This window comes from Podarcis gaigeae (genome assembly GCF_964106915.1).
Source record: "Podarcis gaigeae genome assembly, chromosome: 2".
NCBI classification, from domain to species: Eukaryota; Metazoa; Chordata; class Lepidosauria; order Squamata; family Lacertidae; genus Podarcis; species Podarcis gaigeae.
The window spans coordinates 23,644,085-23,670,055 of NC_139679.1; the positions used below are offsets into that span (position 1 = coordinate 23,644,085).

Sequence of the window (25,971 nt, forward strand, 5' to 3'; positions counted from 1 at the left end):
ACTATCACTGAGTAAAATAAGTTAACAGGAAACACAGGTTACATAAAATGCAGGCCTGACTGAAAATTCTTTGAAGGATAGGCCGGTGTTCCTAAGAACACCAGAGTAAGTTAGACACATACTGTATCTGACTACATTACATCACAGTCACTTGTGAATGCACCCAGAGACTTCTAAAGTAGTAAGGAGCACTCGGTTCAGCTCTAGCAATGCCTTAGCTAAGTATTGTATTAGATTACGGGCATCTAATTCTGTCAGGTTTAGAACTCACAGAAATCATATTTCGGGAAAAGTTTAAGGGGCAGGGTATTTTAAGACTTTCAGAGAAAACAAGGCATGACAAAGAGTGAATGTTGAAAAAGAATAAAGTATGTAGGAGTTGAGACAACAGTTTACAGTCTGAGGACAGAACCCAAAAAGTTTAATCTCAACGCCCCAAGGACGGTTCGGATATGTAGCAAAACTGACTACACGTGCACACCCAAACTACAACTTCCAGGCGGCGCTAATATATGGACAGGAAGACGACCTAGAACGAACGTCAGAACATGAGCGGCGGGCGAAGGCGCAACAAGCTGCCCGCAATTCCCCCTCTGGCCATTAGGTGACGCCACTTAAAAGAAGGGCGCGCGCGGGGTTCAGCTTTCCCGTCGTACCTCACGCTGCGCCCGAAGCCTGGCTGGGCCTGGACCCTGACGGGAGTTGTAGTCCTCGGAGGCGGACTCGCTTCCCAGCGTGCCGCGCGCAAAGCCCGCGCGCTCGCTCTCTCCCTCTCCTCTTGCAGCCTGTCTCGCAGTCGGTCTTCTTTACTGAGGCGGCGGCGGCTTGAACGACAACGACCTGGGCACGCGGCAGCAGGGGGGCAGCGGCAGGGAGGGCTCGAGGCCGGGCGGTGTCGTCGTCTGTGAGGAGAAGAAGAAGAAGGCGCGCCGCGGCGGCGGCGGCGACGACGGCTCAGTCCGACCATGTCGGGCGAGGAGGAGGCGGCCGAGCTGACGATCGCGGAAGACGTGGTCGTGAACAAGTACAAGATGGGGGGAGAAATAGCCAACCGTGAGTATGGCCCGGCGGCGGGAGCCGGGGACTTGGGGGGGCGGGCCTGGGGCCTTGGCGTCGGGCGCCTGCCTGCCTGTGGAGCCCTCCGGGGCGGGGGGTGACGAGGCGAGCTGTCAGGCAGGGCAGGTTTGCTGGGGCGGCCCTGGTTGTGGGGGGTGTTATCTGTTCTTCACTCCCTGGTGTGGGGTGTATATATAATATTGCCTAGTAAAATGAGTGTGTGTGTGTGGTGGCTGGTCGGTCGTCAAGGCTTGGGGTGAAATATGACCTGGGGGTGGGGGGTTCCCCTCCCCTCCCGGTTCCCACTCTGGGTTGAAGTTGAACTCTTGTTCGTGGAGGGGAGGGGTGAGAAAAAAAACTCTGGACTTGGAGCGACTTGTCTCCCCCCCCCCAAAAAAAAACAAACCCGATTTTGAGGGACGTGGGATACTTCCACTCCCTCCCCCGAGAGCCGTTGCCCTTGATAGGTAAGCTGGGAGAGCCGCCCGGCACATGGTGTACTTTCCTTTCTCCTTTCTTGCCTCGGTCAACTTGGAATCTCTAGAAAGAGTTTTAAGGGCTAATTTTAGTCCACTGCCCGCCATTGGGGTGTTTTGTTTTTTCCCCCGAGCGTGAAAAGCTCGTTAAGAAAAAAAACAATCACGTGCATTAAAAAACCACACAAATAAATTTATGTGTTCTGGTTATTTTGAGAGAGGGGAAGGGTAAGATTTGGTTGATCCACGATCCCCCCGGGGGAATGGAGCCGCCGTCCTCCAGGAACTGTAAGGCACATGGTCTGCGACTTGCCATGTGCTGCTGGCGCTCTCTCCCGTTCACTATCTTCCGACATCCTGGCTTCCTCCCAGGTTTCCCCTTTTGTTTAAGGGAGGTTTTCTGCTTCGGATCGGATCACCTTGTTCGGGGAACTCTAGGAAGTGGATTGTTAGGATTACAGCGAACTAGGGAAAAAGGGAAACGGCTTTTGCAGCTCAGCTCTTAACTGCCTGTGTTGGAGGGAGTCTTTCCCTGTAGCAAACCACATATCTCTGTACCTCACCGTTGACTTTTGTAGGCCTGAGCATTTGCAAAGTGTGAGCATGCACACTCACACGCTCTTATACTGGGTAGAGAAATACCTTTGCCTGCTCCATTAAATTTTTTAATGCTGCGTCAGGCTTCCAGTTTTTTCAATTTATTTTTGTGCTGCGAAGGAAGAAAGCAGTTTGTTCAAAGATAAGCTTGCCCTATTGACTGCTTAATTGGTGGTAGGAGTGCGTACTGTAATGTGAGGCTTTTGAACTCAGGAATCCCTGTGTTCTATCCTACATTTGGGATTTACCAAAATCTGGAATGGGATACTTTGTCTTAATGTCATTTACAAACTTCTGCAAATTCTTTCTACTTAAATTCAAAGGTTAAAGATACTGGTGACTTAACAGCAGGTCTCAGCTTTACCACAGAGTTGCAGAATGCACATGGGACAAAATTGTCTCAGCTCTTCTTATAAATGGAGTTAAAATTATTTTCCTTGTTCTCTTCAGCCGATCTGTTAAGATAACATGAAGCAGTTCTTGAAACTTCTGTATTAAAATGATGAGGATTAAATATTTATGCAAACTTAACTTGAAGAATTCAAACACTATTTTTTGCCAGTTGTTCAGTAATCTCAGTCCATTGGTTTTATAAAGCTAAACACAAAATATGTTGCAGATACAACAACATGGGTAAATGTAATCATCACAAGAACAAACAATGATATGGCATTTGAAGACATATAAAATATACATTAAATTAAATTGTTTTAGACCAGTTTAACCATTGCCCACCAAAAGCCAGCTCAGGCAAAAATGTATTGTATTGTTTCTGGAATATTCTCTGGCTTTAGAGAAAATATTGCCATTTTTCTGATGAGGACACCTTAATTAGACAAGACAGAATCCTCAGCCAATGTTTTTCTCTTTGGCTCACATGCTTTCCATAAATGAAACCATGAAAGACTAGGTGTGCTTTAATCTTAGAATATCATTAAATGTGAGTGTTCTATAGTATTTAAAATTCAAAGTTTCTATAGAAGTAAAGTTGATTAGATCAACCTTTGATGGAAAGTTTCTTGGGGACAGAAAGATGCAGGTTTGGAAAAACTACTGCAACCTGTTGTCACCCCATGAGGTGGAGTTGAAATTAGGAATCTGAAGACATTACTAGAGATTCTCAGTTCCCTAAATGGTATAGGTAAGAGTATTCTAATTCAGTAGGCATGCAACAATGGAATTTAATGTACATTTTGTAGGCAGTTGATGTGGGAATATAATCTGGATGCCTTGGAATCTAGCAGTGCAGTGTTAGAAACTGGAATAGAAATACTGGGAGCCAAATGGCTTCTGGGACCTTTATTGTTAAACTCCTTAGCATATTGTCTATCCTTAACGTATACTTTGAGGCTTCAAAGCAAATACATTTCAGTAATCCTTGAGTGTCAGCCAGGTGCAGAAAAATGGCACCCAGACTTTTTGAGGCACTCGCAAATTGAAAATCTTTAGGCGCAAAATGTGCCTGGTGCCCTGCTAATTTCGAACCCTGCCTCAGTGTGAGAAGTTGAGCTACCAATGTTAAATACACTTTCTGAGCTCCATAGTGTGGCATAGCTTTATGCAACTGTAAAGTGTATTAAAATATTAAATATGAAGTTTTATCTTGAATTACAGGAGTCCTGCGGACTGTGGTAGAAGCAGCTAAGTCTGGAGTGTCTGTCCCCAGCTTATGTGAGAGAGGGGATGCCATGATCATGGAAGAGACTGGCAAAATTTTTAAGAAAGAGAAAGATATGAAGAAAGGTAACAATTTTCCAGCTTTATTTTTGACATACATATCATGTTGCCTCATTTAAATTGTATTCATCATTGAATAGAATTAATTGTACAGTGATGTGGATTGTGGAGTTTGAGATGCAAGACCTGCAGACCCAGCCTAGATTTCCAGTGTGACTGCTGCAGGTTGTTCCAGTGCTTACATGCTTTTAGGCTTGTATTAGTTTGTATTCCAGATCTGAATTCTTTGTTCCATTTTGTGCAGATAAATTATACTTTTGAACATCAGGCATTCCATTTTTGTCTAGCTGGAAGCAGTTTAAAAATGCTGCTCACATTTCTGGCAGTTCATCTGGAAGGGGAGGATTTGAAATTACTTTTGTTCTGCCCCTAATGGGGTTGATTTAATACTTCGGCACCCAGCACATAATTTTCTTTTCCTCTTCTTTGTGTACCTTGAAGTCTGGCAAAAAACCCAAATTTTAAATTGATGTGAAAACCAACCCATGCTAGATTGCTTTGGGATTTCAGAGTGGCATAAAAGTATAAAATACCTATTAGCCTTGGGGATATAGGGCCCATGCTGTTTTGAGGATTGTAGTGTTATATGAACTGTTTACTTAAAAGTACGTTGACATGAGTTTAAGACATGTTGACTCTGTATGTAGACAAAACTATGAATGGATTTGCCTTGTCATGCATGATAGTTGGCCAGTCTGCATCCATACTGATACCTTGACAAGAAAAAATGTGTCTTAATCATGCATAACATCATAAATCTTGGATAACAACATAAATATTAAGCACTATAGTGTTGCATATTTCACAAAATTAAGGGCTGATAGCAAATATAAGTGGTCAGGCAACTTTGCATAGTTGTGGAATTACAGAATTGCAGTGTGTCTGAAATCCCACGAAGCCTTCTGCTGGAGGAAGGTTTTTCATCTCTTTTCTCCCTCCCCCACTCTCCATTTCCTCCCACACAGTTCTTGAGGGTCCAGAGCAGCTTTATAGGGTCAGTGGGCTGCAAAGGAAAATGGAACTGGTGAAAATCACCCCATCCTCCCTCCCTAGGGAGAGTCCTATGGGCAAAGTTCCACGCATGGGATCTCTGAATCCAAGCCATGGAATTACTGGCTCTGCAGCAGCATTATGATCTGTTGGAAAAGTAGCACATTACTGTCTGAAAAAGTGGTTCATACTCCCATAAATTATCCCAGGTCACACCTTAAGCCTCTCCCTCTAAGCACTGACCAAGCCCAGCTCATTTTATACTGAGGAAGCTTCCAAAGTTACAAGACAGGTTGGTGCAGCTGTAGCAGCTCTAGTACCACTCACAGTGTCAGCAGAAAAAGGATAGCAATCCAACCTAGTCGTTATGCGATTGATGTAGTCTTTGAATTACATAGGGCAACTTGTGTCCCAAATCCAAATGTCTGGTTTAGGGGACCCATGTTACGATACTTATTTCTGTCCTGCTTTTTAAAAAAGTTGTCAAAACAATGTCTGATACACAATCTAATCACATTAAAACACTAACACTTATACATACCAGTAACTATTATATTTGTGAGATGGAAAACTGTTACAGGGCTTGTGTAGATTGTATGATCTCATCACTGCTCCCTTTTTTGTGTAGGTATTGCCTTCCCCACAAGTATATCGGTAAATAACTGTGTCTGTCACTTCTCCCCCTTGAAGAGTGACCAGGATTACATTCTCAAAGATGGTGATTTGGTCAAAATGTAAGCATCTCCATTCACTTTCTTGGGTTATCTGTTGGCTTACTTTTACCCTCAGCTGTATATTTTAAGCTGGTCTGCTCAGAGTGCATTACGCTATATATGGTACCTCTGAGCCACATTTTTGAGGACCAAAGTTATTGTTGGTGCAGGTGTGTGTTTGTTTTTTGGTTTAGTGTGGATTTCTCTTGGCACATGAGACACATTTTAATGGTTCTGCCCTGCTTCCTAAGTAGAGATAGTCATTTTAACTGCTATGGTGCCAACTATTGCGTGTACCATAATGGTTTAATAGGGTTAGAATGTGGAAGTGTAAGCAGAATTTTTTTAAGCCTTTGATGTTGCAGAAGTTTCCTTATTGCTAGCTGTGGTTTAAATCTCTTTTTCCCTTTTCATGTTGCAGTGACCTGGGAGTCCATGTTGATGGCTTCATAGCAAATGTAGCTCACAGTTTTGTCATTGATGCATCAAAGGTAAATCTCCTGCATGTGGCTTTGAGTAGCATGTGCACGTGCTACTTTCAAGACAGGCTTGGCCCCGGTAGGGGGAGTAATGTAAGCGGCATCCTTAAGTAGAACTGGCTTGCTAGTTATTCATTTGCAGCTATAGCTGCTAAGAAGTAGGATGGGTCGAGTAGTTGCATTTCTAGATGTATAGTGGCAATCCATCCCATTGCCAAGAATGTGGGACAGCTGTATTGATCAGTCACTCCATCAGGCGCTGTACATTAATGTGTAACTTCTTTAGTGGCATGTCCTATTCAACTTGGCCAAAGTTGCAAGCTAAGCAAAATTCTAAATTATCATAACTGCAGCTCTTCAAAGTATCCAAGGCAAAATAAACTAATAATAATATACTATATTCCTGGAAAGGCTGCATTAAACTTTTGAATTTCTACACAATTGCTGGAAATGTAGCCAGATTTTTTGGGTCACTTTGGTGACTCAAGCATTCTGGTGTGGATTGAGAACTCTTGCTACTTGTCAATTCGGTTTATTTAACCATAGCTAATGCTGATTTAGCATCTAAGGCAAAACAAAGAAAAGAGTGACTTGTAGGGCTGGATAATATTTGAATCCCATTTGTGAATTAAGGGAGTAGCAAAATACTTTCAGCAGCCTTCCAAACACATGCGCTCTCCATCTCTTTAGTACTTCCAACTCTATGTTTCCTTGTAAGCATGGCCAGTGTTCAGAGACAGTAGGAGCTGTAGTCCAAGTCATCTGATTGAGAAGGGCACAATTCAATCAGTTAAACACTTTTAAAAGCCCTATTGATTCCAACAGGATGGGATTCAGATAAGGCTTAAACCCTCTCACTGGAATCAATGGGACAAGAGTGCTTAATTTTAGCTCGTTTACTCCATTCATATTTTGTGCAGCTGTACTGTGTCTTTAGGATTTGTCAGTGAGAAAGCGCTTGTCACTTTTCACCCCTTAGGAGTAAAAGCTTATATGAATATTAGTTTTTTCCCTACCATTTCAGGAAACTCCAGTGTCAGGCCGCAAAGCTGATGTCATCAAAGCTGCTCACCTCTGTGCTGAAGCTGCTCTGCGTTTGGTTAAGCCTGGAAACCAGGTGACAATGGGTGGCTACTTTTTACATGAATTGGTTTCATGTTTCAGGATGGGTGACCAGAGGTTATGACCGCAGATCCAATCCTCAACTTACTCTGAACATACAAATAAAAAATCATTGGCTTACTCTGGGAAGAGGTATTAAACTGTTCTGAGGGCAGCTGGCCATAGATAGCAGAAATGCTCTCTGGGGTGAGGAGGTCTTTGCTTGTGAAAAGGTAGTAGTTACTGAAGAGTGTGTATTGTCATTAGTCTTTCTGCAAATGGCTGAAGGTTCTTGGGTTTTCCCGCCCGCCCCCCAAACATGATAAGAAGTATTTGGCAGCTGAGCATTTGTTTAGTCTAATGACAATTTTAGGGCAGGATGTAGAAAGTTCTGCTTTTCCTTTCCAGTAATTCCCTCCTAGTCTCAGGCAGTATGTTTATGCTGAAAAACAAGAAATTGTAGATTTATTGCATTATTATTGACAATTAATCTCTGCCTCAATTATATAGCATATATAACGATTTCAGTGGTAATTCTATTCAGCTTCTCACCATTAAAAGTTCTGTATGAAAAGATCATTGTCATACAGTACCTTGTATACTGGAATGTTTTGGCTGCTTCTAATACTGAACAACTTTCTGTTGAAGGCTTGGAATTTATAGGGGGTTTTTATTGTGCAGGGAAGGGGGAATACATTTATGATCTGCTTCTCCAAAATAATAGCCAGTGTAGGGGCTGTTAAACTGTGTTGATCACAGGTTTCACTGCAGAATATGGTCAAATTCAACTTTAAATGCCAATATTCACCCTTTTCCAATAGAATTCACAAGTGACAGATGCCTGGAACAAGATAGCTCATTCATTTAACTGCACACCAATTGAAGGTAAGGATTAGCTAACTGAACAATGAAATGAGACAGCAGAAATAGAAGAGCATTTAACATAGCGATGATCCTTCTGTAGAATTTGAAAGTATTGGAAGTGTTAGTAGTTATTGTGAGGACAGCATATCTGCTTTTGATGTTTGGAGTGCTTTGGTATAACATGCTTGTAAATAAATATTCCCTTTAGAGCTCCTAGGATGCTTCAATGTACAAATTACTCCTGTGCTTCCTTCTAGCCTGCCCATTTGGCTAAAAGAACTGACTGCTTAAATTTGGGGTCACAGTTCAGGGCACAGGGTAATATGCTTTGAGGAACTTTGTTAGAAACCGAAATAGATGATCAAGGTATCAAGCTGAACTTTTCATGTTGCTTTTATTTTGTTGATGGTACCAAAGTCGAATAAGTCACCTTTGGGAGCAGTTCACAAAATAAGCTCACTGTAGGCGATAGCACGGTAAAAGAAATGTGCTGTTTTAGTGATGTGTTATGGAAATGTTCTCGGCCACCAGTCAGTTAAGGTTTCTGTATTAGGCCACCCTGCAAAAAATGTGGTTCTAAGGTTAGATTTTTTCACATGCAGTGTCTTGTAGATCTGTGGTGTGCCTATGTAGGAAAAAAATGTCAGCACAGTGAGGAGGAGGAGGCTGCTCAAGCTGTCAAGGGAATCTAAGCAGCTACTGTTTTGGAAACATTCAAGTGTTATAATCATCCAGTCACTGGCAGCAGTTTATGAAACTAAACAGAGCTCTTTTCTCTCAAGGTCAAGACTTATTTCTCTCTCTCCACCAGCCCCCTGCCAATAGAAAGGTGCTATTTCCTTGCTCAAAGCTTGTGCTGTGGAGGGCAGATGAGACATGGCTTTCCCTAGATTGAATCTTAAATATTGAAGATGTGCAAGAAAGCAGGAAGGAATGCTTTGGTGTACTGATTTAGATTGTGTCAGAGGGTGGTATGGGGAAGAGAATAAATAGAATGGACAAATTTCTCTGGGCACATCATTTGTCTCTGGATGAGCAGGAATGCTTTGTTTGGTGACCCTGGATGTTAGAAGTCCCTGTAGTACTACTTGACACAGTGTTTCAGGCTTGAAATGGAAAGGTCGTTTTAAAAGTCCCAAGTTAAATGTGTCGCCTTGTTTAAGGGCACATTTAACACTTCTAAGCTTTCTTCTTGCGCAGTACAAAATCCTTGGGCTGCTAAGTAGTCACTTCCCAGACTAATTATGCCCCCTGAAGCAATTTCAAACCCCTGCTGTTTATGATCTGTTCCCACTCCTGAAGAAATCAGTGGGGACTGGGGCAAGAGGATGCTTTTATTGTGTTGTGTGCTGCTTCTCTCCCTAGATTCAGAGGCATACAGTAGAGTTGGTAGTTTTTGCAGTGTTGCAACTATCCAGCTGTGCCACAGTCTGCTTGTGAATGAGACCCTCATGGAGATAAACATACAATATTTCAGACCTGCATCTAAAGATTTATTTAGATTTTAAACATGCACTATGAATGAGAGAGTTTAGAAACAGACACTTCATACTTGCTGCAGAATTGGCTGCAGCTGCCTGTCAAGTGCAAACTCGTCTGCAAAGCCATATTGTCATAGTATGGAGAGACTCTTAGGGTGTGAGGTACTGGGAGAGTGCTGTTAAGTTCAGCAAGGAGCAAGGAAAGATTGAGGAGCACAGAACTGGAGCATAAAAAGATAAATTGGAGAAAAGAGTAAAGAGATTGTGATGCAGAAAATAGAGATGAGGTTCAGTGTGCATGCTGTGCGGTAGAAGGCAAAAGAGAGGGTTAAAATAGTAAGTTGCAGAAAGAGAAAAGAATATGTTGGTGGGAAAAGGGGAGGAGAAGGTTAACAGAGTAGCCTGCAGAGTTGACTCTTAGTTATTTTAAAATCTTTAACTCCTTACTGTAAATAGCTTTGAAATATTTTTATATAAAATAAGCCATTTATAAGTTGACTAAATAAAATAATAATAATGTGGCAAAAAGGCTTTTCTTTAGTAGAAATGGTGATGTAGCTGTCTTATTAATAAAGCAGCCTCCAGCTATTGGAATTGTGAATACCTATCCCAGTGTAATTTTGAAGCTGTTTTTTAACAAGCACACGCAGACCTTTGGGCATATGACAAGATGTGTCTCTGATCTTTGTTTTAAAAAAAGAAAGTGCAGTGCAGTGCCTTGGATTATCAGCTGTGATTCACTGGCTGCTTTGCAACTCCAGCGCTAATAGATACCCTTTCTTGACAGGGATGCTATCACACCAGCTGAAGCAGCATGTGATAGATGGGGAGAAGACTATCATCCAGAACCCCTCAGACCAGCAAAGGTACGTGTCTCTTGTCTGGAATTGTTGCCAAGCCGTTTTGTGTTTGTGCCTTTTGGGCACTAGGAGCGCAGATGTGTTGTAAGATGAAACACATGACTTAGAATTAGTATCTTGCTTCATATTGACTCCCAAACAATGTTCAAATGGAGGTGGTCTTCTATTTTCATGTGTGTGTGTGTGTGTGTGTGTGTGTGTTTTTCTTTAAATCTAGAAAGGACCATGAAAAAGCAGAATTTGAAGTCCATGAAGTTTATGCCATTGATGTTCTCATCAGCACTGGAGAAGGAAAGGTAAGTGTCCTTGCTTAACACCTGTTCTATAATCAGGTGCCATACAAGTTCGGCAACTTTATCTAAAGTCACAAGGATGTTAACTTCCTGGTTAGATTGTTTGATGGTAGTATCTTAAAAGCCAGTTAAGTTGGGAAATGCTCTACATAACCACAATCGTGGCCCAAAAAACATCCTTTACCCCCTTTTACTCTTTTGCTACCTTCCCTTTCATCATATAAGTAAATCTATATATTATGCTGCTAAAACTGTCTTTAATGACTTGCATGTCTTTAGGCAAAGGATGCTGGGCAGAGAACTACAATTTACAAAAGGGACCCTTCCAAGCAATATGGTTTGAAAATGAAAACTTCCCGTGCCTTTTTCAGTGAGGTGGAAAGACGCTTTGATGCTATGCCATTCACTCTCAGGTACTCTCTGTTTTCTGGTGCATCTGTGCATAAACTTGGCAACGGGGATTCCACTTGGTAGTTCAATGATTGAATGGTTCCTACCATTGCAGTCATGTCTCTTGCATGTACTGTAAAGTGAAGGGAATGTTCTGAGTTATTGCTTTTCCTAGTTTAAGCTGTGTGTAGAATGCTAGCCTCGTACTACAGGTAATAAGCAGAATTGTTAAGTGCTAAAGAAATCAAAATGTTATACTAAGAGAAAGCGAATTCCACAGCCTATATAAGCTACGCAAGTGTCTTGCTTATTTGGTAACTGTGGTAACTGCTAACTGGGTAGGGGGCACTGAAACCCTGGGCGCAAGAAGTCTTACTCAGCTATCCCTTGTGAGATTGTGCCAGCATCTCTGCACTCTCCAAATTAAGTTTGCTGCCATAATGGGGTGGGATGTTGAGATTAGTAGGAACTTGAATTCTGTGTCCAGTAACATGTTCTATATTTTGTGTGCATCTGCACAATACATAAGCATTCTTTGGTGCTATGACTCTGCAGTTCTTATAGTAACCAAAGGATGCAGAAAAGCCTACACAAACAGTTTTTGTTTTTATGTTTGTTCGATACAGGGCATTTGAGGATGAAAAGAAGGCAAGGATGGGAGTAGTAGAATGTGCTAAACATGAGCTGCTACAGCCTTTTAATGTCCTCTATGATAAAGAAGGTGAGCACTTGTGCCTGAATGTCAGAGCAATTTTTGTCTTGCTTTGGGGCTAGGCAGTTGGCAGCTCTGACTAATTATTATGCACTATTTTACCTTTAGAAAGATATGCTGAATTGATACACTCTTTTGTTGCCCCAATATGTTTCTTGTTGAAAGAACTCTTCTGAGAGCACTTAACTTTAGAACGGAATGTACATGTTGAATACAGATACATGCTCCATAACAGAGATCTTTGCTTTTTGGTTAAATTTGGGGGGTCACAGTTAGAGACTAGGACACATATATTGTGTCATTTGCAAGAGTGTGCAAATACGCTTGCGAGTGGTGAGCACATCTGTTCACCTGGTAAATACATTTGTGATGAGGGCAGACTGAAAGATGGGCAGGAGCTTGTCTCTGGTTTTGGAAACAGAACCAGTGAGCCTTTTTCTGCTTTGGAGTAGTTCTGAAGCCCAGTGCAACTGCAGGTGTGAACACTCCCAAGCCTAGAAGAAAGGCTTCGTTCCTGTAGTTGTGTTGCTTTTAGCAGGTGCTCCAAAGCAGCAAAACAACTCAGTGCTCCTGAGCAACTACTTATCAAGTTAGTTACACTTAATTTTAGAGTGTCTTTCAAGGGAGAGGGACAGGATTGTTGGCAACTACACATTTTGGTTGGTTGCTGGTTCAGCCACAACTGTGGACCCCTGGACACTTGCAGTAATATCTTAGACCAGTGAGAAATGAGAGTGTGGTTTGCTACTTCTTGAATAAGAACCTCAACAGTACAGTAGTACCTCAGGTTACATATGCTTCAGGTTACAGACTCCGCTAACCCAGAAATAGTGCTTCAGGTTAAGAACTTTGCTTCAGGATGAGAACAGAAATCGTGCTCCAGCGGCGTGGCGGCAGCAGGAGGCCCCATTAGCTAAAGTGTTGCTTCAGGTTAAGAAAAGTTTCAGGTTAAGAACGGACCTCTGGAACGAATTTAGTACTTAACCCAAGGTACCACTGTAGTGCCTTTAAAAGTTCAGGTGGGTTGAGTTTAGGTAAAAAGGGAAGGAAACCCCTGCTCTAATTTGGATAATTGAAATGAACATCTCATGGCAAGCTCACATACCTGTTTCTCCACTATTATAGCAGATCTGTCTGAACCAAACCAATCTTACCTCTTGGTTCTTTTTTTTTCTTCTTGTATGCTTGTCTGACCCTTGATGTAGGCAGTTGTCTAACATGGTGCATGGCTAATCTTTCTCTTAATTCCCCCACCCAGGAGAGTTTGTTGCCCAGTTTAAGTTCACGGTGCTTTTAATGCCCAATGGTCCCATGAGGATAACTAGCGGTCCCTTTGAGCCTGAACTCTACAAATCAGAATTTGAGGTGCAAGATGCAGATCTGAAGGTCAGTGGAATAACAGTGTTCTTTGTATAAGTGCCCAGAGTTCCAGGAACAAATGTCACAGTAGGGAGAACTGCTTGAGTTACTTATTCCCAGTGTAAATGTGATGAGATAAAAATTGATAGTTCTTGTTATTCCCAGTACTTATTCATTAATAAAGCTGGGGAAGGAGTTCCAAGAGAGCAGGGACAAATTTGGGATCCAAAGTAGGTTTTAACATGTTGAGGACTAGCCCATAGAGAAGAAGAAAAGCATTTTAAAATAAAGTAAGCTCGCAACTTACACACACTTTTAACTTGCGTGCATTCAGCTTTACATGCTTGGCAAAAAGGGGGTGGGCAGGGGGGTGGCAATTCCACATGCCACTACACCCAATCTGTTTTGACCATATGCAATTTTGACTTTAGAGACAATCCCTGGAACATAATCCCCACATAAGTTGCATGTTTACTGTAGTGTGTGTGAAGTGAGGAACATTTTTTGGTCTAAAGACCATGTTCCCTCTTGGCCAACCTTCTAGGGGTTGCATGCCAATGGTGAGTCTTGCCCAAACAAAAGTAGATATGACAAGCCAAAGTATGCCCCCCGCCAAAAAGAACCCCACAGAGATACTACATATACAGCCTATGCTTCTGTTTTCCACTTCCCAAAATTGGCATTGAAAGAAGCAATTCTATTTGAGCCAATGAATAGCGTAATTGTGGTGCCACAATGTTCTTGATGGAATCACAGCACATGGGAAGGTGAGAGTTAACTTCCATCTCCAGCTATGGCACCACTGCCCTACAATTAGACTTTGGGAGGGAGGAAATATTCTGTTTGCTTCTACCAAGCTTTTTCAAGCCCATGGCCGGGGAATGAGGTGAGGACTCTGTGGGCTGGATGTAGAGGCCCCAGCGACTGTTTTGGGTCCATAGTTCCTCACCCTTCTAGGATTACGGTGTGCCACAAATATCGCCCTGTCATGCACTGAATGGGTACCTGTATTAACTTTCCATTGACCAGGCAAGATAAGTGCTAAGAAGAAAAAGCCTTGCCTCCCCTAGCTTTTGTGCCTTTTTTTTTCCAAGTACAAAAATGTTTCAGGCATGTTGTCATGTGAGATATCATGTTTAAGCAATTTGCTTCTTCTTTCTAAAGAGCTAGTAAAGTTTTTTGTTGTGAATTGTAATGAGGTGTAAGAACAAGATGAGTGAGTTCATTGAAAGCATTTTGAATTAAAACCAAAATGATTTTGAAGGCTGTTTTATACAAATGTGACCACTTACTTGCTAAAGTGAAACATGCAACTCCCCCGCCCCTTGCAATTCTTCTTTCCTCTTCTTAGAAAAATTTAAATGACAATTTTATAAGCTTGTAATTTATAAAGAGGCACTGTGAGGCACCCAGACTCGCTACTGTTGAGTAATTCTCTGCAAGCAGGTGAAACTAGAAGTTGCTGGCTCCAAAGGATGCATAGCTCAGCTTTATGTGAGGCTAATTGTTAGTCCCAATATGTGCCAAGCATTCTAGGACTGGCTGCATTCCTTTATGGCTGGCAGTGATTTTCTCTTCCTTGTTGTCTTAGAAGTAATCGCACTCTAGGTATCTCCTTTCGCTTCTGACATTTTCCCCTCTTGCAGGCACTCCTACAGAGCTCAGCAAGCCGCAAGGCCCAAAAAAAGAAGAAAAAGAAGGTACTTGGTTGTGTTTGTGTGTTAATCTCATTACATTTTTTAAATATCGTAACCTGCTCTTAGACCTTATGTGAAGGGCAGATTTTAATTTATTTGTTTGTTTGTTTGTTTGTTTGTTTGTTTTTATTAAATTGTGTTGTTGCCATCATTATGGCTCTTGAAGACAATGAGACCTCAAATTACTATGTTGATGCCTCAGCTCAGAGGTGGGGAACTTCTGGCGTGTGAGTCTATTTAGGCCTGGCCATATGGTCTGTGAAGCCATTTTGGCCAAGCCACACCCACCTACCCAACGCCTGGAGTCATGTATGATGTCACATGAGGGGCAGGGACTTGGACAAAAGGGCCTTTGCAGGCACCCCTGTTGGTGGTGCCTGCAAACCCCCTTGCTCAGTACTTCCCACGCACCCGACAATCAGCTGATTGTCAGGCGCTTGGGAAGTGCAGCGCAAGGAGCTTTGCAAGCTTCCTTTGGAAACAAAAACTAAAAACTGTTTTTAAAAGCTAATCGACAGAAGTATGGCCCGCCCACCTGTCAGCGTTGGCCCATGGAGGGTGAGGGAGATAAGGATCTATCCTTCTGGTTGCACCCAGTTCCCTATCCCGCCTTAAATCTTCTTAAACAGGATACGATAATAGTACAGCATATTTTAGAACTCCATTTTTTCCAAATGACTGGTAGGATTTCATGAGTTTGACAACTGCAGGGTAAATGGGTACTGTCGCTTAATATTGGGCCCAATGAAGAACGTACAATACATATGGATTCTGGGGGCTTATTTTCTTTTAAAGTGTCTATAAGTATTTAAAGTTTCTTAAGGTCTTCGGTGGAGTTCTATGCGGGTGAAGTTTTAAGATATTTTGATCGGAAATTTCATGCAAACCTTACAAAGAAAAATCCAACCTCATATAGTTTTGGGCAAGCATTCCTTTGAAAGCTGAGGTGTCCTCTTTAAAACTGTTAACAACTGTGAAATATTGAATGCTGTGTCTAGAGTTTTTGCAAACTGTTCCTTTCCTTTCCTATTAGCTTCAGTTTCAGTTAATATCACCCCTTCTGTTCCTTCAGGCCTCTAAGAATGCCGAGAACGCCACAACAGGGGAAACAGCAGAAGAGAATGAGACTGGTGACTGAACAGCTCTGACCGCCTCTGCGTAGCACCTGATTCTTTCTCTCAAATGCCCCACTCAAAACAAGAGAAACAAATATCCATTTACGGCTGTTTGTCTCATAGGACCAAATGACAAATAGCCTGGACTTCCCACAGAGTGTAACCAGTTGTGACTGACTTTGCCACTGAGGGAGGAGTCTCTTGGCCACTTCAGAATACTTTTAAAAGTATGAAATAATAAAATCAGGAGTAAAAACTAGCCTACATCCAGTCTTTATAGCCTTTGATACTACTTGTGCTCATTAGAGGTGAACACATACAGTTCTGAGCTTTCGTCTAGTTCCCCCCCCATTCCCTTTTGCAGGTACTCTGATTCCTCTGAAAAATCCTCAATTATCTTTTCACAACTGAAGTTAAAAATGCAAAAGCTCTTGGGTTTAGAATTTCATTACATGCAGTTGATGTAACTTGCATGCCTTCTTCCTATAATAATCTTCAGTCATTTTTTTTCTGGCTTAAACCATATAGGACATTCTTAGGGTTCTTTTGTGTGTGTGTGTGTTTCTTTTTAAACTATCAACCTTGTATTTTTAAAGTTGACAGGAAGCTGGTTTAAAGATCATTCTCTGAGTAGATAGCTTGTCTTCGTAAAGATTCTACATTTCTTTTAATTTGTGTGATTATTTTTTTAAAAAAATAATAATAATTACCCCAGTGCAAAAATATGGTAACTCTCACAAAATCCTTTGAGACAAAAGTGATACCTGCAGCTTCCTCCCTCTAGTTTTCATTTGATGGTTTGACATTTTATTCATCTGCACTTGTCTGTTGCTTTTTGTGGACTAAAGATGGCTATCCAGTGGTTATCCATCTGCTAACAGGAAGAACCTGTCAGTGGAATAGAGAAGGCAGGCAATTCCCCCCCCCCCCCCGCCCAATTTTCCCTCTCCATGCAGCCCTCTTTGCTTCTCAGATCTGCTCTGCAGGGTCCCCCAACCCTCTGGAGCTGATTTAAGGGATTGCAGGGGCTGTGTGGAAAGGGAATAGCCAAAAATTGCCTGTCTTCCCTATTCCACCGACAGATTGCTTCAGTCAGTGCATGGACACTTGAATACTTCCGTTCAACTTGCCACTGCTCAGGTTGATAAGTCGTATAAAGTAGGATTTTTCAGAAGAATTCCCTCCAAACATCTTTTTTACATGAATGAATGCAATGCTACATAAGTGGTTGGACCTGGAATAAGCTCTTTGTGGGAATCGCTTTTCTATAGTATGTCTTTTTAAATTGTCCAATTGAATTGTATATGATTGTGGGATTTTTTTTCTATTGTATTCCTAACCAGGTCCCTGTCTAAGACACTTACTGTAGCTGTCTTGTTAGGAGGGGGAGCTCTTGTGTGCTCTCTGGCAGGCAAAGTCCTTCTTGACCAATATATCTGGATTTCAAATACTTAAAAAAAAAATTACAGTTACTACCAAAGTTTTAAGTCCATAAAAGGAAATAAACACATGTTTCTTTCCTGAAAAACCTTTTCCATCACTCTTTGTAAACTTTCTACTTTTGATTTCTACTCTGTTCTCTTGCTCTTTTGTAAGGGTTGCTTTCAGTGCTACGTTTGGGAAGTAAAATTGGGAACATGTTGAGCGGAGGCTGAATCGTATGAAAGTGATGAGCCTGGAGGATCATGCACAAAACTTGCAATTAACTGCCATTTTAGTTTTGAACTGCTCCCATTTGTTAACCATGAACAAGGGAAGGGAAGGGAAGGGTGGGCGGGCGGGCGGGCGGGGAAGAACTTGTTCAAATGAGGAATATTTTAGCATTTATAAGTAAATATGTTTTCGTACCGCCTTTCCATAAAGGAAAGGCTTGAGTTCAGCCACATTACCAGTTTATAAACCACTAAGACTTGCTGGCGGTTAATTTAATTTTCTATCTTTATTTTGAAACTTCAAGGCAATTGTATCTCTTGATTTAAAAAAAAAAATGCCGTTGGAAATTTTGGAAGAAAATTCCCACAAACTGTTCTGTAACTTGATTTTTTTTCCAAATAAAATTGATTAGTGACACCTCTGGATAGATGAATGGGTCTGCTATGTTGAGGGGGTGGAAGGATCTGGAGTGTTTCGGACCTAAATGTGGAATGCATGAAGAAATGTTCCATCTTTGATACATTTATTAGCCATGATGACAGATAACGTTAAAATGTTGAATTCTCTTCATGATTCTAAACTGCTGCAGTCACCAAAGTTCTAAATATCCAGAACATGCTGAAAATCTTTAGGAGTGCAGCTTTCCTGGTTAGTGTGTCCCTCACCTCACCTTACGGATGAGCAGCTTTTTGGAGGATGGAGGGTAGTATCTCTTCATTTTAATGTTTCATTATCTCTTCATTTTAATGTCCATGAAGGAGGCATGAGCATTAAGTATTTAAGCCTCTTGCATGAAGCAAGCGTGGGGAACCTGTACCTCCTGGTGTGTTTGAGCCCAAACTCCCATCAGTCCAGTGGCCCCAGATGATTGGATTTGAGGTCCATCCTAATCTGGTGAGCCACAGTTTCCACATTCCTGGCATAGTGAAACTCTGTTGCTCTCTTTGCTACCATTTTAGAAGGGTAAAATTATGAAATTCTTAACACTTGGCCTACAATATCTTATATTTATTCTTTGCTGTTAAGCCAGAGAAACAGCTCCTTACATTCTGGCATTAATGGGACAATGGTTTGGTGTCATGGTTATTCTAACACAGGCATCCCCAACCTGCATCCCTCCAGATGTTTTGGCCTACAACTCCCATGAACCGTAGCTAACAGGACCAGTGGTCAGGAATGAGGGAAACTGTAGTCCAAAATATCTGGTGGGCCACAGGTTGGGGATGCCTGTTCTAAAAATCCCATTATCCTGATCCCATGGTGCGCCAGGCCATACAGCAGTAGTAGAAGACAAGGCATGCAGTACATTTGCAGCGCAGGTGGAAAACTGCCTCCTGAGTGTTTTACATTGACATTGCAGTAGCTGTTGATATAACTCCCTTGCAAGAGAATGCCATGCGATGACTTGTTCAACCGGTCATCTTGTAACATTCTCCGAAGTGTTTAGAAAAGAGGGTCCTTAAAACACAGTTGAGTTGCCCTTTACTACGCATTGAATGAAGTGCAAGAACTGCTGTGTTATGAAGGATATGTGTAACTGAGAAGGCATAGATCATTGTTAAGGGGGCTTTAACAGGATGCTGTTTAGTGAGATGCTTTGTGCCTTCTTTGGTGATCACTCTAGCCGAGCAAGATTGTCTTCCATTAACACGTTCTTAACAGTTGTGTCCATAAGTGACTGTGGAGGCCAATTCTGGATCTGCACATCTATAGTGGGGACATACGTTTCCCGGCGTGATCACAGTGAGGATTTGCTAAACATGCCTTCATCTTGGCACGTTTCTCCCTTTCTGCATTCGTGCTTCTTCAAAGTCCTGGATGCCTTTGGTCAAGGCTGTTCTCCAACTGGAGCGATCGCAGGCCAGTGATTCCCACTTGTCTGTGTTTATATCACATTTTTAAAGATTTGCCTTGAGAGCACCTTTAAACCACTTTTGTTGTCCACTGGCATTATGCTTACCTATCTAACATTGGGAATAGAGTATGGTGGTACCTCTGCTTACGTACTTAATTCGTTCTGGAGGTCCATTCTTAACCTGAAACTGTTCTTAACCTGAGGTACCACTTCAGCTAATGGGGCCTCCTGCTGCCGCCGCACGATTTCTGTTCTCATCCTGAAGCAAATTTCTTAACCTGAGGTACTATTTCTGGGTTAGTGGAGTCTATAACCTGAAGCGTATGTAACCCGAGGTACCACTGTAGTTGCTTTGGAGGATGATAATCAGGCATCTGAACAACATTACCAGTTCAACGAATTTGATGTTGAATCATTGCTTCGACACTGGTCGGTGCTTTTTCCAGTACACATTTCTTTGCCTGTTTCCCCAAGTGATATGTAAGACTACTGCAACTTGGGAAGGAAGTGCCTTTGAAATATCCCAAAATGAGTTCTGTTCTGAGGTCTCCCATCAACCTTGTCTCCTTTATGTTAGAATTGTGACCATTATAATTGTATAAAGAAAGCTTATACTTAGTTGGTCTTTCAAGGTGCTACTGGAATTATTAAAAAAATTTTTTTTGAAAGATTATTTTAAAGACTGACTTGAGACAAAAGACTTGATTCTCTTAAGGGAGTTCTTTTCGGATCATTGAATAATAATTAAAAAGTTGTATTTCATCTTGTTATTTATTATAATTGTTCTTAATTCTGTGGCCTAGAAGTGCACATTGTACAGGCTGGATTAAACAAAATAGCTGTGTTAGCAGAAGCCAGTGCATCAAATCCTGCTAGTTCAATGGGGGGCTTCCCCCTGTCCTCACCCCACCCCCTCCATTGGCTTTGGGGGATTGAGAAGAACCCCTAGATCAGCACACAGATGAAGGACAGGGGAGATAGTTCCATCCAACAAGCAGAAAGGCTTGTGCTGATAGAAAAGTCCTTAACACTACCCGCCTTGGATTTCTATAAGACACAATTTTAAATTAAGATAGGCCTGAAGCAGAGATGCCAATGTAGATTTTTAAAAATACAGAAGACTTAGGTGATGTGATTTCCTGGCTTGCTTCCATTTTTACAATCTGTTGAAGAATAGGTGCAGTAATTTCATTGCGGACATTTTCAGTTGGCTCCAAATTTGTAAGACTGCCACACTTTAGCTGATTCTTTTATTAGGTGGGATATGCAAAGAGCAGAACTCAGCTTTTTGTTGGTATCGCATACTGCCTGATATACTTCCTGTCTTCTTTCTGATGTCTTGAACTAATCTCCATTGCTAATGAATTCCTTGAAGCTGTGTGTATGCAGAGGCATCCTGTGACCTTGGGATTCCTTTGGGGAAAAGGGTGGGATATAAATTTAATAAATAACTGAAATAATTAAAGTGGGGGAAGCAAATGCTCAGACAATAAGCTCCTCGGAATAAAGTGGTCACTTAAATATCAGCAGAAGGTTTTCAAATATCCATGGTTTTCATTTGACGAGGGCTGGATTTGACTTGAAAATTGCATGTAACTTCACAAAGATGTAAACCTGAGGTTTTGAGAAGCCTGCAATCCTGAAATGTAGTATTTTTCTATGTAGGAGATGCATGATGGGAGTGTGGTCTTCCCCGCCCTATTCTATTTCAAGCTCTTAAAAAAAAGACTTAAATCTCTGTGGGGTAGGGTGGGGGGGTATATGATACTGACTTTGACTTACCGGTAACAATTTTTATTTTCCTTTGCAAAGCTAGGCAAGGGCCCATTTTCATTAAATATGTTTGCATTAGCATAGAAAAAGCAGGTCACATTTTACTTCACATTGCACCCTTAGTATATCAGGTACAGCGAGTCCAGGTGACAATTTTAGGCAATGTATATGGGAAAGCCTGCATATAGCATTTTCATAACATCTTACATATAGCTAGATCCTCGGAGGGATTGCCAACCTGACCCATGGGCACCAGGTTGTTGACCCTCATGTATTTTTGTGGTGGTTTGGGGTTTTTTGTTTTACAAGGAAAATTTATGTGTAATTCTGGTCTATGTGCAGTGTATTTGGGGGGTAGAGACTGAGTGGTGTGGACACTGGGTCAGTTTTGTCTACTTACCGTAGGTTTGGATAGTGCTCCCTTGTAAGTGTGCACCTTGTGTGTGCTCCTAGGCTAGTGTTGTGAATATGCAATTCCCAAGTATTTTGGGTACAGCCAAGTGTTAACAATGGTTCAGTTGCTCTAGTTCCAAACACCTTAAATTAAAACCTGTTAGGTGCATCCCAGTCTTCTTTTTACCTATACTCTAAGGGCACAATCCTATTATGCCCTTTCCTGGGATTTGTTACGGCACAAATATGCCTAGGATCAGCCTGCCCATGCCTATAATTCAAACGCTCAGACCCTTTATTTAAACATGATTATTTCGTGGGCGTTTGCTAAAATCCTAGGCGTGTTGTTCCATGATTGCTACAGTCCGTAGGGAAGAGCTGCACCTTAAAAATACACTTTTGGAAGTCTCCCAGATGCGCAGGCGGACTCCCATTTGCGGACTATTTTGCAAAATGCTCTCTGCACATGGTCAAAGACGGTCTTGACGGCATGTTTCAGCGCCTGAAATTTAATTCCACCGAATAGTTGGGTGTGCTTGTAGCTGTGGGGAAATGTAACTGCTCCCCCTCCGGATTGTCCGGCTAACAGTGCAGTCTATGCCCCGGTATTAAGTCTTCGTGAACTCAGTGGGTCTTATTTCCAGGTGTTAGGAAGCATGGCTGAGGCTCCTACATTCACGCCCAAAATGGCGTCGGAGCACCCGACTACACTCTGAAAGAAATGTGTCCCCTCTCTCTCGCGCAAACTACAACTCCCACCATGCAATGCGAAGACCGCCCTTTGTGACGCTCCCCTGCCGCCCGCCGCGTGACGTATAAATAGCAACCGACAGCCTCCCTCTGCCTTTCCCTTGCTACCGCCACCGCCATCTTGTGCCGGAGCTGCTCTGTGGTGGCCGGCGAGGTCTATCCGTCGCCATCCGGCCACAGCCTTGCTGCCTGTTCTCAGGGACTGAGCCCGGGGGACCCACCCCGACATGAGAGCTAAGGTGAGTGGGGTATCGGGCTTGTATAGCGAGCTGACCCGTGAACGTAGCTGGGCTCGAGGCCTGCGTTGCCGTCTTTTGCTATGGGGCGGGCTATTGTTTCGGTTGGCCAGGTACGAAATGGGGAATGTTATTATGACGAGCGGGGGAGTGGAAGAGTTGGCAAGACCGCCTCGTGCTCCTCTGCCAGAGGGGCCCTCTTGATATTTTGGGCCTACACGGTGATAGGAAACCCTGCTGAGGCCTAGGTGCGCGATGGCGTGTGAATATAGAGAGTTGGGCCTCGCAGCTTGAGAGGGTGGAGGAATAGCTGGTAAAGCGAGTGTCATGGGGCAATTCTGCATGAGAAGCGAGTCTGTAAACCTGATACTTGATGAAGGCATTTATCAGGGCTGCCTTGAGTTTTGTTAGTGACTATTGTACATGCGCATTTAGGCGTCAGTCCCATTGAACTTGGTGGGGCTTTCTCCTAAGTAAGCAGTGCACAAGATCGCACTATCAAATGGTTTTTTTTCTGGGCCCCAGGTTTGTAGAGCAGTTGTTTGAATCTTTAAATTGACACCAAGACTCTGCCAAGCTCCAGAGTAGCAATTTTAGGAAATGACACTAATGGATAAAATGCTGTTGGTGCTGGGCCCATTTTTTAAAAAAAAACTACAAGTTGAGATCTTGCACCTCATATATGTTTAAATACCAGTGTATTTGTGTTACTCTTCTGGGTTTTGGTGCTATAAAAAACGCTGACTTTGTCTTTCCTTTCTCTCCCCTTTCTCTAGTGGCGAAAGAAGCGAATGCGCAGGTATGTGAGCATGTGTTTTTATTTTACTGTGCAGCCCACTTGTTTGCTTTGCTTTTGAAGATTCTTGATTAGAGTTCTCGAAAGTGCATTGAGTAATTTAGTGATACTGTTGTATCAACATGGGCATCTAAAATTTTAAATAGTGGCTGTTGAAAATTAAAATCTGAGGACCCCACTTGTTTCTAAGTTCAAATTTGGTCTACTGGCTATGCAGACTTAGTGCACTCCCAGTATGCTAGCTTAATAAATTCCATTGAGTTCAATGAGGCTTAATGTTAATGTTGCTAGGTTTCTTACATTGGTGCAACCAGAAGTCCATACCAGTTACTGATGCAAAGAATCTAGGCAAGACAGATGCAGATGAGCTATACTAACCCTAGGTTATCTAAATCGCAGGTGGATGAAGACATGCTAGCAGTGTGATGTAGCAGTGGCTGTTCTGCAAGGCAGTGCTTTAGAAAAATGAGTGATAATTCAAAGTATAAGACTTCCCAGTAATATAATGGAAAACATACAGGCAGGATGAATACAGACTGCCTCATGTTGCATCCAAAGAAATAGGCCTTCCCTCAAGCCTGTTCATCACAGATTCAACCAGTGTAAAACAGCAAGTGAACCTCATGGGGATGCACAGAAAATAAGCCGAACACAGGTCAATCACTAATGCATGAGGCCAGTGTACAGAGGCAATTTCCTTGCATAGATGCATGCCTGAATGCAATGATATCCATGCTAACCAAAGTAGAATTAGCCTTCTCTTTGACTACAACCCCTTTTTTGTTTTTGAGGCACTCATACCTCAGTGCTTTCCATTCGTTCTTGTTCCCAACATAAGCTTTGCACCCACTAGGGATCATAAATACAGAAACATTAGAATTGGTGCTAGGTGAAACAGCCCTGCAGCTGTTGTATATAGTTATCTGAGACACTCAGTTTGTACTTTGGAACACCCACTAGCAGATAAACGATTTAGCACAGTGGGGCTTGGATGAAACAAGCCTAGGATTGTATTGCATATGTGATAAATGAGAATTTCATTGAGGGCTGGATCTCAACTTTTGGTAAAAAGCTACTGTTTGAGATGGTAGGTAATCTTTCATTTTCCCTTCACCGTTGAATACCTTAAGCAGTTGAGAACTTAAGTGTGAATTATTTTGCTTTTTTTATATGATCCTCTTCTCCCGTGCCCCAATGCCCTCCTCCCCAAAGTAGGTATCAGTACTTCTCCACTAGTGATCAGTCTCCTTCCCCTCCTCAGAAAAGTACAGAGGGAGGCTTCTGTGGTGGCTCTTCTACTAATCAGGACAGGTTGCAATAATGCAGGCAGTAGTGGTGCTTTTATTGCAATAAAAGTGGAAAAATACCACTCCCTGCATTATTGCCATCTGTTCTCAGTTGACGGGGCAAGACAGCTACAGGCTTTGCCACAATCATTCTCTCCAATGCCTTTGGGCTCTGCCTGTAACATACATGTTGGGAGTATGAAATTGTGATGCCAAAGAAATTAAGTGTTTCTACTGACAACTGCAAAGTTGTTGGCTGCCTGTTTAGTGCCGGGGTTCACAGTTGGTGGCCCTCTTTAACCTGATTTTTTTTTTTACCTCTAACCTGCTTAACAGGAATGGATAGGAGGCAGGAAGAAGAGTAGCTTGAACTGCATCTTGTTTTCCTTTTCTCAGTTGCCTTTTGATTCTGCAAGTAACTGGTGTGGTAGGAAGGATATTGGAGGAAATGACTTACTTTAGGAAAAGTGAACTAAACATTTATTTAGTTATACAAGTATTTCTGTACTGCCATATCCCAAAGTATTAGGGTGGGGTACAACATCGAAACCTTAAATGCTGTTGAGAACAATACAGATAATCATTAAAGTAGCTGGCTAATCTAAAATTAAGTGGCTTCAAAGACCTGTTGGCATAAAAGTCTTCAAGAGGAACCTGAAAGGAAAAAACGGTACCTACTGAATCTCTGCAGAAATAATTTTTCACTTCATGCGACTGGAAACACTACATTGCCTTATGGTAGAATGTTTTGTTAGTATTGACAATTAAAAGAATATTATCCCCTACAGGCTGAAGCGCAAAAGGAGAAAGATGAGACAGAGGTCCAAGTAGATGTCTCACAGTGCTACTGAAGCTGCAGAACCAGAGCATGGAAGGGCGGAGCTTGAAAAGCTGATTTCCAGATAACACCTTCTATTTGCTGCTGCTAGAAGACTCCTTCAGGAGATTCCATCTTAAAGCTTACGAGCAGTGATCTTTCAAGGGGTGTGTGGGCCCCTGAGCTTTACTCTTCTGGACTGATCTTGTTCTTTGTGGCTTGATGTAGTGACTTGAATACAATAAAATTCCTTTTTGGGGGGAATTCAGCACATTTTTTCCCCATACCAAATGTTGGCATTGTCAGTAAAAAGTTTGAAACAGTTACCCAAAGGTTGTTTATGAGGAACTTTGAGAAATTGGGAAGGGTGCATGTGTCAGCATCCAGTGATTTGCACTCAAATCACTTCATGGGTGGGGTAGGATTAAGTCCTCTGGTCTTCAGGCTAAAATGGGTGCTGACATTTTGTAAAGATTAATTTAGGTGAAAGCA

At 42.2% G+C, this 25,971-nt stretch overlaps 1 protein-coding gene and 2 long non-coding RNA genes across 3 annotated transcripts in view; 1 reads left to right on the top strand and 2 right to left on the bottom strand.

Annotated features, from left to right (window-relative positions):
- The first annotated feature begins 614 nt into the window (after positions 1-614).
- On the top strand, positions 615-25,743 carry PA2G4 (proliferation-associated 2G4). Its single transcript, XM_083727684.1, has 16 exons — positions 615-1,053; positions 3,744-3,872; positions 5,485-5,590; positions 5,991-6,060; positions 7,073-7,165; positions 7,971-8,034; positions 10,282-10,360; positions 10,572-10,650; positions 10,927-11,060; positions 11,664-11,758; positions 13,008-13,135; positions 14,755-14,808; positions 15,878-18,276; positions 22,239-22,583; positions 23,357-23,379; positions 25,451-25,743. Exons 1-13 carry the CDS (start codon positions 966-968, stop codon positions 15,941-15,943), a joined length of 1,185 nt encoding a protein of 394 aa, XP_083583810.1. The 5' UTR covers positions 615-965; the 3' UTR covers positions 15,944-18,276; positions 22,239-22,583; positions 23,357-23,379; positions 25,451-25,743.
- Positions 18,300-25,971, bottom strand: part of LOC310839343 — a 292,189-nt gene continuing 284,517 nt past the window's right edge. Inside the window, exon 3 of the long non-coding RNA XR_014561456.1 lies at positions 18,300-19,637. This is a non-coding gene — a long non-coding RNA (uncharacterized lncRNA). The remainder of the gene's footprint in view (positions 19,638-25,971) is intronic.
- Positions 20,665-22,232, bottom strand: LOC310839364. Its single transcript, XR_014561476.1, has 2 exons — positions 21,979-22,232; positions 20,665-20,841 (listed from the first exon to the last, which is right to left on the bottom strand). It is a non-coding gene; the product is annotated as an uncharacterized lncRNA (long non-coding RNA).

Excerpts from the sequence above, each read along its gene's own strand:
- PA2G4 (XM_083727684.1), top strand. The coding sequence starts at position 966 with ATGTCGGGCGAGGAGGAGGCGGCCGAGCTGACGATCGCGGAAGACGTG. Across the intron at positions 3,873-5,484 it reads AGAGAAAGATATGAAGAAAG|GTATTGCCTTCCCCACAAGT; the intron begins GTAACAATTTTC and ends TTTTTTGTGTAG. Across the intron at positions 10,361-10,571 it reads AACCCCTCAGACCAGCAAAG|AAAGGACCATGAAAAAGCAG; the intron begins GTACGTGTCTCT and ends CTTTAAATCTAG.